At 50.0% G+C, this 13,126-nt stretch overlaps 1 protein-coding gene across 1 annotated transcript in view; it reads left to right on the top strand.

Moving 5' to 3' along the window:
- Nucleotides 1-12,822, top strand: part of LOC119385494 (tubulin monoglutamylase TTLL4) — a gene marked incomplete at its 3' end in the record, with an annotated part of 106,370 nt that extends 93,548 nt beyond the window's left edge. Inside the window, 1 exon segment of the mRNA XM_049414006.1 lies at nt 12,773-12,822. Within this exon segment, the coding sequence (XP_049269963.1) occupies nt 12,773-12,822 (50 nt within the window).
- Between the last annotated feature and the right edge of the window lie 304 nt (nt 12,823-13,126).

Below are 13,126 nucleotides of genomic sequence, written 5' to 3'. Positions count from 1 at the left end.
GCCGCGACTCGCAAGAAATTCACGGGACCGCGCAAGGGCCGACATCCCGAACTCAAAGAGGAAGTCTGCGAGTTTGTTCGCAGCGAAAGAAACGGGGGCTTCGCTGTCACTGCCGATGCCCTACAGACAAAGGCGATGGAGATCGCGAGGAGAATGGAGATTCCCCGCGCCGTGTTCCGTGCTAGCCGTGGCTGGGCGGAGCGCATGATGCGAAGGAATGGATTTTCTTTGAGACGCCGGACCACGGTATGTCAAAAGCTGCCAAGTGATTTTGATGACAAACTTGTTGCTTTTCAGCAACATGTGCTGGATCTCCGCAGATTAAACAGCTGCGATTTCGGCCAGATCGGCAACGCCGATGAGATGCCCGTTTTTTTTCGATATGCCGAGAGCAAGCACCGTTAACGAGGTAGGAGCCCGGGAGGTGAGGGTGAAGACTACAGGGTATGAGAAGCAGCGTGTCACAGTGATGCTGTGCATTACAGCTGACGGCCACAAGCTTCCGCTCTACATAATTCTGAAGAGGAAAAACATGCCCAAAAATGAGTGTTTTCCAAAGGATGTCATCTTCCGAGTCCAGAAGAAAGGATGGATGACAGCCGAGCTAATGGAAGATTGGATCCGGGTTGTGTGACAGCGGCGCCCCTGGGCATTGCTTGGGGAAGCTTCAGGTACGCGGTCCATGCTTTTCGCAGCCACCTCACCCCAGATGTGAAGACCAAGCTGGAAAAGAGCAACTGTGACTTGGTCGTGATTCCAGGAGGCATGACACCAGTACTGCAACCCTTGGACGTTTTGGTGAACAAGCCATTCAAGGCTCACCTTCGACAGGAGTACGAAGAGTGGGTCCGGAACCCCGGCCGAAAAAAAACGCCAACGGGAAAGTTGCAGAAAGCGTCCCCGTCCACCGTGGCAACATGGATTTCGGACGCGTGGAAACGAATCAAAGTCGACGTTGTCGCGAAGTCGTTCAAGAAATGTTGCATCATGAACAACCTGGACGGCACCGAAGACGATGTGCTGTGGGACACGGAGATTGACGAGTCGAATGGTGCGACGGACTCGAGCGGCAGTGATAGTGACTGACCTGATACACAAGTGGTGGGTTCACTGTGTGAACCTATTTTTCTTTACATTGTTTTTGAATTAAAATGCGATTTCTCGCGTCAGCCTCGTTGATATGTTGTCGCAAAAGGGGGTGGGGCTGTGCGGTCATTTTTCGATTTTTTGAATCTAAGCACCCCCCCTAACTTTTAATATCGCGATCGTGAAAAAAAGGGGGTGCTTAGAATCGAGTAAATACGGTATATGTTTATGTGGTAGGGGTGGTACTCCTGCATCACCGTTCTGTAATGACATGTCGCATGATTATATCTAAAACTAACACTTTGACTGTTGTGCGACTTGAACAATGATTCCCTGTATGGCGAAGCTTGCATAATTTTTTCGTTGATTCGTTGTCTTGTCGTGTTCATCCGTGCCACCCACGCCGGCCCTTCGGGAGCTCCCCAGGGCCCTCACGCGGGCCCTCGTGGCCCCCGTTGAGGGAGAACGGGAACTTGAGGAATTCAAAAGTGAGATTACAAACTCCATGAAGGATCTTAGGGAATCGGTAATTACAGTAGAACCCCGCTGTTACGTTCCTCACTGCTGCGTTTTCCCGGCTGTTACGTCGTTTTCCGCCGGTCCCGGCATAGCTCCCATAGGATACAATGTATTGGGAACCCCGCTGTTACGTCGTAACTGTCGGACCGTTCCCGTATGATACGTCGCGAAGTGCGCCCGGAGTCGACCGAGTGACTACCAAAGAGAGCGGCCATGGTGCATTTTCACGCAGCTTGGCCTCGTTTGACCGTAATATTAGCCGCATGAGAGGCGCAAGCAACAGAATCTTTCAATTGATGCAAACAAAAGCATGGCCTTCGAGATTCAAATTGCAAAAATGGCGTCTATGACGTAACTGCTCGCGAAAGCAAGGCCTTCGAGATCGGCATTTACTGTTGACAAAAGCATAGCCTCTGAGATTTGCATTGCACAAACATGGCGTGTATGACGTAATTGCTTGCGAAAGCAAGGCCTTCGAGATTGGCATTCACTTCTGCCATCGCGTTGGCGTAGACTCATCATCATCGTTATTTGTCGGAGAACGGGAGGAGTTCGAGCTGGTTGGAGCTCGCATGGTCGTGCGTGCGGTTCGCGGTCGGACTCGCCGCGCCGGTCGTGATTGCGTGTGCTTAGTTCTTTCATGCCTACAGCTGTTGGTGTTAAAAAAATCACATACGTTGATTACATTTCTGTGGATAAGGCCGTCCTAAGCTCCGCGTTTCTATCCATCGACTAGATCGCGGCTGAGCGCTCCAATTTTCGTGCTGCTCGTAAGAATTGAAATAAAATTCTGTACCACTAAATATTTTGCCGTTTTTCCTGTTTTTCGGCTCTTACGTTTCCCGTCTCTTACGTTTATTTCCTACGGTCCCTTCAAAAACGTATCAGCGGGGTTCTACTGTAGTAGGGCTGTGCGAATATTCGAAATTTCGAATATTTTTCGAATAGTGTTTGCTATTCGATTCGATTCGCACTGAAATTTTACTATTCGAACTATTCGAACTTCCCAAAGACAAATGCAGTCAACCTCCGGTTGAAAGTGACCCCTTCAGATTTTCAATATGCTTCACCTCATCACACCCCGGTATTGTGGCAAAACTGCCTTTCAAGTTCCGTTACGGTCGAACTTAGGCAGGAGACGGTCAATGTCCGTTTGGAAGTGGTCTCTAGATTTTCAATATGCTTCACCTCATCACACCCCCGTATTGCGGCAAAGCTGCCTTTCAACTCCGCTACGGTCGCAGATGTATTAACTCAAGAAAACGCTGGTTCCAATATGGAGATGAAAGATGTGGCAGAGTAGGGGGCTCAATTAATGCTGTTTTGGACCTGAAATTTGGGCAGGAAGTCTGAAAAATCGGACGCCGAAGCTTTTTAGCATCCAAAATTTCAGATGTTCTTATATATCGACATCTACGAGGCAGATTTGGAACTCCGGACTTGAAGGGAGCACACCCTTGTCTGCCACACCAGTTGGCCTTCCACAGAAGTTGAGAGAGGAGGAGAGGCTGAGGAAATGGCATCTCTGCCTATCACGTGTAAAGTGTTGTTGGCAACACTTTGGTTGCACCAAATCATGTACATAAGTACAATTTGGCCTCTACATTGCCTCATTCTTGATAAGAAAGACAACTATGAAATATGACCCCACCAGCGCTTCATCAACCTTGCGAAAAGAAACACTTTCATGTTGCTATCTCGCAAGAACATACTTAGGGATTCTCTGCAACTTTTTCTGTAATTTCACTTCGAATTATTCGAAAAATGTTTGAGGAATACCGTATTTACTCGATTCTACCGCGCCCTCGATTGTAACGCGCACTCGTTTTCCGCAAAAAAAAAAAAAGGTAATACATCGATTGTAACGCGCACCCATTTTGCGTGAGAGAAAAGAACAAAAAAAGCCTGTAGGAGTCAAACTTCGCACATTCAGAAGAACAAGTATTTGGGTTTTAAAGAACTAAAGTTTCAAAAAAGTAAAACGCGAAGTCAAAAAGCGGGCCTTGCCGCTAAAACTGTCACCACTATGGCGGCGATACGAGTCGCGTAATGGATCAGTCCTCATCGCTGTCGGACAACTCCTTGTCGCTGTCAACACTCTTCGATTTTGGGAAACCGGCCTTGCTTTGGTCCACTAAAACCTTTTCGTGAAGCTTTGCTGTAAAAAATCTTCTGCTTCTGTTTGTGCCAGTCTCGCACGCATGTTTCGGGAACTCCGAACGACCGCGATGCGGCCCGATTTCCGTCCGTCTCTCTGCAGATGTAATAACTATTCTTTTAAATGCGGCATCGTGGTACACTCGTCGAGTATTTGGAGTCGGCACTTCCATGCCGTCGATGCGAACGCAGAACGGGATGACAATTTCCTCAGCACACGTACGAACTGAAAAAATGGCAGAAATGGCCAAGGTGCGTAGGAGGCGGCCATTTTGAAATGTCGATGGCAATACGATAACCGAGTTTCTTTTTTTTTTTTTTTTTCGGTACTCGATTCTAATGCGCATGCGATTTTCGGACTCGTTTTCCCGGAAAAAAGGTGCGCGTTAGATTCGAGTAAATACGGTATTCGAAAATTATTCGAAATTATTCGATTCGATTTGCACTCAATCTTTATTATTCGAATTCGCTTCGCACCCAAAATTTTGCTGTTCGCACAGCTCTAGTAATTAGCCTCCAAGGCGCAGTCATGACCTTAGTAGAAACGGTGACTGCTCTCACGAACAGGGTCGAAACCTTCGAAACTTGGGTCGGTATCGCAGACTCCAACGCCGGGTTCTTGGGAGTGGCTAGAAATGGTCTGCCCTTGGAAGCGGACGGTGTGAGACGCGGTTCACCAAAGAAAGGCCAAGCAAAAGCTCCAAACATGGCGGGTCAGGATAACAGATTCTTAATCTGGCAATGGAACTGCGCCGGGTTCCTGCCGAAAAGGGCGGTCCAGCAGCAGTTCGTTTGTTCATGCGAGCCCAAGCCGCACGTCATTTTACTACAGTAATACCTCGTTAACTCGAAGTAGTAAAAACCAGAAAAAATTTCGAGATAAGCAGATTTTCAAGATAAGCAAAGTTGGGCAAATTCCATTGAGAAGTTCAGTTCTATCTAGAAACGTTATCCCTACTGACCAGTTTCTTAACAGGAGCGCCTAACTGGCTCTTTGTAAAGGTTTTGAAGAAAAATAATGACATACCAGCGCTATTAACCAGCTGTGTTTTTCGGCACTGCCTTTTTACCGTATTTACCCGCATAATTTGCGCCCTCGCATAATTTGCGCACCCCTAATATTTAGCCAGCTTTGCTAAAAAAAAAATATTTACTCGCATATTTTGCGCTCCCCGCCCCGCTCGAGCCAACTCGCCGGCGCGTGCGCACGGGGAAACTTTGGACGGCCGCACCCACGTGGCGCCCGCGGCCCTCACCGAGCAGGCGAGCGCAGTCATACACAAGACAGGCTGCAAGTGCGAAGTCCCTTCTTCCGATTACTTCGCTCTATTCTCCGGAAACCGCCGAGACCGTCCCAAACGTACCCGAACACCCAAACCTGTTCACAGGTTGTCGGAACCATCGGAACTGTTCGAGCGTTCTCCCGTGAGAATGCATGCACGCGACACGGCACGGACTACTTTCTGCATCGGAGGTGTGCGAGGGCCAGTCGCGCCAACATTTCCCCTCGCTGACCCTCCTACTCCGCGTCCGCGCTGCCTTCGTTGATTTCGGAAGTTCAGGTTTCGCGATCAGTAAGTTGCGTTTTCACTGTTCTCTTGCACTGGGCTACAATAACTATTCGGCAAAATTCAAGCTCACTGTTACAGAATTTGCCTAAGGAAACGGGAACCGTGCCGCAGAAGAGTTCGCTTTTTAATACAAGACCGGGAAGGAGACCGTTCCGAGGACCGAAGCATGGAAAGTTTCCTGCCGTTGAAGAATACCTTTTCAAATATGTGCGAGAGCTTAGGCCCACCGGTATCACCGTGCCGTGGCACCTCGTTACTCCCAGCATTGTAGCGAAGAGCTTCAAGAAGACGCTTCAACGCACTCGACGGAACCAAGGACGACGCGCTTTGGGAGGGCGGTGACAGCAGCCGCGGCGATGATTCTCAGTCGGACTTCTCAACCAGTGATTCTGACTAGACCGTGCATGACCGAATCTAGCTGGTTAAAGTACGTGCTAATTCTGTTAAAAACCCTTCGTTTGCGCTATTTATTTTCTTCTTTAAGGGGAGACGTGGGTCTTGAAAAAAGTTTTTTTATTAGTTAGGTTAACTGAATGAAATTTAGTACTCTTATTCAGTTTTTTCTGCAGATTCCAAATCTTCAAGTAGATTTTTATTATCTGCATTAGAACAAAAGATAAGCAATTTCTGAGAGAATATTTCTTACGGTACTTTTTGGCAACTTTGCTATGTCAAACACCAAAACAAAGTATGTGGCAAGATTGCCAGAGAGCTCGTCTAGCCGATGATGCTAATTTTATTGTTTTCATCAAACTTTGAATGCAAAATAAATGCATGCAAATATGAGTGAAAATTTTTTGCTTCATACACTTTATGATTATCCAAAATTATCATTTGGTAAACAACATTATAAGAAAATAAATAGCATCATCGGCTAGATCAACTTTCTGGCAATCTTGCCATATACTTTGCTTTTGTGTTTGACGAAAAGAAGTTGCCAAAAATCCCCGTAAGAAATGTGCTAGAAAACATTGTACAAATAGCATATCTTTTGTTCTAATGCAGCTATTAAAAATCTACTCACAGATTTGGAATCTGCAGAAAAAACTGAATAAGTGTATTAAATTTCATTCTGTTCCCCCAACTATTAAAAACACACTTTTCAAGACCCACGTCTCCCCTTAATGTATTATATCGCGCGTGTTAGAACTATATATTGTGCGTTATTTCAGATGTTCTCGCGAAATCTCCGCGTAATTTGCGCACCCCCTTTTCAGAGCTCCAAATTCGCGAAAAAAAAGTGCGCAAATTATGCGAGTAAATACGGTATTTAGTGCAGAGAGACCGACTAAGGCTGGTCTGCCTCTCAGTAACACTTGCACCTAGCAAAGCTTTCTCGTGTTGCTTAACACATCGCATGTGCCGATCATCTGCGCCGCTGCACTCAAATTTATTTCGCATCAAGCAAAACATGTTTCTTGTTTCGGCGGATGTCGTCACCCCTCGAGTAGCTGCGTCGACGCTGCCGCCACTGTGCGTGACGCCACGTTGTTTGGCTTATTAAGAAAATGGTCAAACCAGCCGATGTTGCATGCGAGATCAGTTTAGCCCACCGCTAAGTCCAGAGAATCAGCCTTATCTGTCGATGTGACTGGAAGGGGCTCCTCTCGCATGATGCCACACATTCAGCGCCGTTTTGACGTCCGGAAACTTCGAGCCTCGAATCCGTTTCTTTGATTAGGGCTACCTTTCTTTGCAGCATCAGTGACTTGCTTTGCTTTGGTGGCATTATCCTCACCACATTGCACGGCCGACGAAAAAATCCACACAACGTGCCTTGCGTAAATAAAATGTTGAAATCGCATCTCTGACGGTAAACAAAACGTGTACGACCCGAGCTATTTTGCAGGGCCTGCTTATGTGCACGTCTACAGTGTCACATGACGTGACACAGGGTTGCTTGACAAAGTTAGTATGCCGCTTGGTTCCGACTTTACTTTCAGGAACAGTGTCCACTTCGTCGTAAACGCGGCAGCCTCGCGCGAACCTTGTGAAACGTATGACATTTTGCCGCTAGTATTTTGTGGAACGATTCGGCGGCGAAGTTTTGGTTCCATTCTCAGTCGAGATTTCAAGATAACTGAAAGTGGGCACGGAAATACTTGGAGATAAAGGGCAATAAATACATTGCGCCTATGGGAAATTGTTCGGTACCGCGGAAAACTTCCGACTTAGCCGGTTTTTCAAGATATGTGAGTTCGAGTTAACGAGGTATTACTGTACAGGAAACTCTCAGAGAGGCAGTTTCGCTGCAGGGTTACAGGTCTCACTCGGTCTTTGGCGAGGGCAGGAGGGGCATTTGCTTCCTCGTGTTCAAGCGATGTTCTTTTATTGTACACTCCATGCGCATGGACCACATTAAGTTCGAGCATTCGCTAATTGAGATCATTCCCAGCGCCTGGCTCAATCCAGTATCTTTATTCTCAACATATACAGTTCCCCCAGAGACCACAGACACCGCTTTGCGTCCCTCGTGGCGAAGGCTGCGGGTCTGGCAGCGGGCGCACCGCTGGTGGTCGCGGGCGACTTCAACGCTCCAAACCCCGAAGGGGGCTACCCGTCCTCGACAGTGAAGGGGAGTGACCTCTGGCAAACGGCCGCTGATCACGCGCTTGTACTCTTGACGGATCCGTCGTTCCCCACCAGAACGGGCACTTCGATCACTAGGGACTCCACGCCGGACCTTACTTTTGTCAAGGGGGTGGGGCCGACCTCGTGGCGTAACCTGCACAAGAACTTGGGTAGTGACCACTTCGTCTTGGCCACCTCCTTCGAGGTGTCGAGCAGGCCCCCACGCAAATTTAGGGTCACCGATTGGGACCTCTTTCGCAAAATCAGGGAAGAAAAGACAGAGGAACATGCAGACTTTAAAGACTGGCTGTCGCAATTGAAAAGGGACGTTGAGTCTGCCACCAAGACAGTCCTCACGGACCTCAAGGTAGACAGGATGAACAGTTGTCTTGCTCACCTCCTTGAGGCAAAGTCCGCTCTCCTAGCCAGCTGGAAGGGGCAGCGGCTCAATCGTAGACTCCGTAAGAGGATAGCCGAACTCAATCGCACCATTGAGGAACACTGTCGCGCGCTTGCTAAGCAGCAGTGGGACGAGCTTTGCAACTCGGTCGACGGGCAAATGTGCACGGGAAGCAAGTGGAACCTCTTGAAGCAGCTCCTAGAGGAGTCTGCCTCCAAGTCAAATCAGAGACTAGCCATGGATAGGGTTTTACACGAAGCCAAACAGGAGGGCTCCACGGCGGACGACATTCTGCGGTCATTGGCCGACATATACCTAGCGATGGGTCCCTCGGGTGATGCGGACTACCCCCACTACCGGGGCCTCCAGAGGGAGGACCTCAACGCTCCTTTCTCTAAAAGCGAGGTCTGTGAAGTGCTTTCCAACCTTAATGGCCGATCGGCCCCGGGGCCGGACGGCATTTTGAACAGGCTACTTCGCAATCTGGACGAAAAGGCCATCGTCACCTTAACAGACGACATCAATTGCATGTGGGATACGGGTGACGTCTCGGACGATTGGAAGCTAGCGTCAGTAATTCTTATTTCAAAGCCAGGTCGAACTAGGCCTAAACAACCTGCAACCGATCTCGCTCACTTTGTGCGTGGGAAAAGTCGCAGAACACATCATTCACAACCGGATATCTATGTATATCGAGGAACACGAACTCTTCCCCTACAACATGATGGGACTTCGCCCATCCTTGTCCACTCAGGGTCTCATTAAGCACTAGATCATTGATAGGGACACCAGAGACATCAAGGGTATCCTGGCACTGGATCTCGAAAAGGCCTTCGATAACGTTTTGCATAAGCACGTCCTGGATTCCATTTCGGACATGGGACTTGGGTGCGAGATTCACGGGTTCGTCACTTCGTTCCTTCGGGGCAGGCGCGCCACCCTCAAGGTGGGCGAGGTAACGTCTGATCCCTTCGAGCTGGGGGCGAAGGGCATTCCTCAGGGGTTGGTAATGCCTCTTCTCTTCAACGTCGCCATGCGCGGCCTCTCTGCCCGCCTCTCTAGAGTGGACGGCGTTAATCATGCTCTTTACCCCTATGACACACGGTGTGGTGCGACGGTGACAGGGAAGGTAGAGTCGAGGAATCCCTACAGGCGGTCCTGAGCTGCACGGAGGAATTCTTGAAAGGCACAGGGCTACAGCTCTCCCTGTCCAAGTCCGAACTTCCTTTGTATCGCCCGACAAGGAGGGGGCGCATCCCCAAGGAGCAGGTCTTTCTGGGGAAGGTCGACATCTCTATTCACACAGCCATCGGACAGGTCATCCCAAGAGTTGAGGTCATCCGCGTACTCGGTATGCTAATCGAGGCAAACGGCTGTAACGGACAAACGATCGCTCGTATCGCCACCAAAACGGACAACACGGTGAGGCTCATCACCGGGGTCTACAACAGCCGCGGAGGGCTGGGGGAAGAGGATGTACCACACCTCAGGTGACCACATACGTGGCCACCGCGCATCGCTGGCACGGATACGAACGGTCAAAGCTCGAGGCGCTGATGCGTAAGAGCATCAAGAAGGTGCTCGGCATCCCCATGGGAGCCAGCACGGAGAAGCTTATGCAGCTGGGAGTCCACAACACCCTTGACGAGGTTGTCGAGGCACAGCAGACGGCCCAGGTCGCCAGGCTCCCTTCCTCACCTGCGGGAAGGCGGCTCCTGGAGGCGCTCGGCTGCAATCCCACTGCCATCAGGGAGAGGCGGTGCGCGCTCAATGTGCAAACGCGGGAGGCCATCACGGTCTCGCCGATCCCGTGCAACGTGCACCCACAACACCATGCAGGCAGGCGAAGAGCCAAGGCGGCCGCGCTTCTCAAATCCATTGCCGGCGATCTGCGATCGGTCGCGTTCGTCGACGCCGCTCAGTACGGTTCGTCCGACCGGTTCGTGGCGGCCATGGTAGATTACAGGTGCAACCTCCTTAACGCCGCATAGGTGTGGGGCTCATCCCCGGCACTGGCAGAACAAGGGGCGGTAGCTCTCCCCTCAGGGACGGGAGCAGGCCGCAGGTCTACACGGATTCCCAGGCGGCGGCCAGGGCCTTCGCTTTGGGTTCGGTCACGAGGGAGGTGGCCTCCCTGCTCTGCGGCAGAAGTGTCGTCCTCCACGTCATCACTTGGTTCCCGGCCCACATGGGGCCTCAGGTCTCTCTGCGTTCCCAACGCCAACGAGCTGGCCCATGCCCGTGCGTGCGAGCTCACCCACCGCGCCGAGGAAACACTGCTCGCGGATGCGGACGCGGGGCTCCACAAGGACTCGCTCCACACGTTCAACGAGGTCACGAAGCACTATAAGCTTGGCAGGAGGGTATATCCCCCGCCGCACACCAAGCTCTCCAGGCCTCTGTCTTCCACCTTTGGTATGCTGCATACTGGGTCCTATCCCAGCCTAGCCAGGGTCAGCAGGTACACGGACTCGTTCGAGCCCGATTGTCCGGATTGCGGAGATGCTTCCTGCACTTTAGAACACATGCTCTGGCGGTGTCCCTCGTTACAGCAGCACGATCGTGTAACCGCGGAAGAAGAGTGGCAGAAGGCACTCAAGAGCTCCGACCTCGCCGTTCAGCTATGGGCTGTCCAGAGCGCCCGCGACGTAGTGGTCAGGCATGGCCTGCCCGTCCCGACATGGAAGTTGCCCGCGGCGGCTTCTCCCCCGTAAGGGGGCTTTCCGAGTCGCCCCTCAGGACCACATTAAAGTTCATTGTCTGTTTGTTGTCTTGTATTGAAGAATTGACTAAGTTTAGTTGCTAGAAGACCGTTGCTTCTTTAGTACATGCTCTTGTAACTTGCACATCCCTAATATACCATGCTTTTTTTTGTTTGTTTTATTCGCATATTATTTGTGCCTTTCTCTGCCCTGTGTGTGCAAGGCATTTGGGGTGTTTAAAGCTAGCATGCTCTAACCAGTAGGCATAGGTGGAGTCACCTTGATTTAATTGCTTAGCTAAGGCATTGAGCTCTGCTGAGTGTTCGTCAAGAATCTCTCGTAACTACCTTTTAATCGTTGGTATGACCGTGCACGCACTCTGTGCTACAGAATGCAATGAAAAAAAAAACATTGTGGGGCACCATTGCGGCACGCCCTTAGGGCTAGTGTAGTCAATAAAATATTGCTGTACAGTAAAAGCTCGTTAATTCGGATTTCTAGGGACCGGAAAAAATGTCCGAATTAACCGAATGTCCGAATTATCGAATGGTCGAAATAAACACAGTAAATGCAAGAGTTTTTTCAACATGCCTTTACTTTACAAGGTAATCGCGGATGCGTCTCTGTTTTCGAGCAGAAATTCGCGCGGACACAATTTTTCTGAGCCCTTCAAGGTGCTCAGCAGCTCGCATGCTGTCTGCAGTGCTAAAACAAAATTTTTCAAGGACGACGAGGGCCTCCGCGACTTCCTTCACAGTGCGAGGGGGCCCGTTTGGCTCATGGTTTGGCTGCTCCTCTTCAGGCTCTTCGTTCTCGGATTCGTTGCCATGCATCAATCACTTCCTTGACGATTTGCTCATCAGTCAGACAGCCGGCAGTGGCAACGCCATCAATGCCAATATAATCGTCGAGTGTCACTGCATCAGGCATAACACTTCCGAAATCCTGCCCGTCATCGACACCGTCGTTCGGCGACACTTCGGCCACTGCGGCATCGCTAGAGTCGGGTACAACAAAGCCACTGTGCCTGAAACAGTTGGCAATGGCGTGCGCAGGCGTGCTCTGCCACACATACGCGAAGAATGCTAACTGCGCTCAGGAGACTCACGTCGTATTGTTTGTCGACGTCATGGCACAGGAGCTACTCCTTGCCGGGAGAGCCCATTTTTCAGGGCACGCAAAATTTCTACTTTGGTGGCGAAGTCCTTGGCCTCGTACTTGGGCCGCTTCGCCGGCGTTGCCATTGGCGGAGAGTGCGTTCACACGAGAAGTCAGCACAAAAGCACCAGCAACAATCGAGCTAAAGGAGCCGTACTGAATTGTTCCGATAAAACGGCGTTCAACGATGCAACACACCAACGGGAACAAAGCAACAAAAATGATACCGCGCCAAACCCACATGCTATCACGCGCGAAGAAAAGGCGTTTAACCAGTCTCAAGTCAAGCCAAGCCGATAATTGATGTCCATGGCAATGCTGCGTTTGGGCTTCACTTTTGTTCCGAATGGTTCTTTTTTCGTTTTCGAGCCTCGCCAGCGGCCTGAAAGTCGCCGAATTATCCGATTTGCGGACAAATCTGTCTGAAATAACGAGCGCCCAGTCTCATAGAGTGATGCATATATTTACAGGGACCAGATGATGTGTCCGAATTAACCGATTTTCCAAATTAACGAGCTTTTACTGTATAACAATCAGCCTAGTGTGAGCCCTAGGATCATCTTCTGGAGCCTTTCCCACATCTGATGGCTTTAACCCTTCTTCTGCAGGAACGAGTACCTACAGCCGAAAGCCAGTCATCTCCCGTTTCTGAAAAAAGGTGAGTCCTGGAATGGAGTGCTGATGATTGTGTTGGTCGAGAATGATAGCCTGATATTCACAATCAAACATAAGCAGTTAGCTTAACCAGAAGTTTCAGCACTTCAGCACAGCTGCAATTTCCCACAAATTTTCTTGCACCTATCTCATGGGAGTGCCACTTCCTGCCGACGAGTCAAGGTCACATGCAGAATGCCTCTAAACAGGATGCACTGCCTGCAATTTCACTAATGACATGTGCTTTCTATGAGTTATCGAATGCCAATTATGTGAAGCCCAATTGACATTAGAAGTGCACTGTGTAA

The sequence above is a fragment of the Rhipicephalus sanguineus genome, chromosome 3 (genome assembly GCF_013339695.2).
Source record: "Rhipicephalus sanguineus isolate Rsan-2018 chromosome 3, BIME_Rsan_1.4, whole genome shotgun sequence".
Lineage (NCBI taxonomy): Eukaryota > Metazoa > Arthropoda > Arachnida > Ixodida > Ixodidae > Rhipicephalus > Rhipicephalus sanguineus.
Note: the sequence above shows the minus strand (reverse complement) of the source record. Positions and strands in the feature narration are given on the sequence as shown.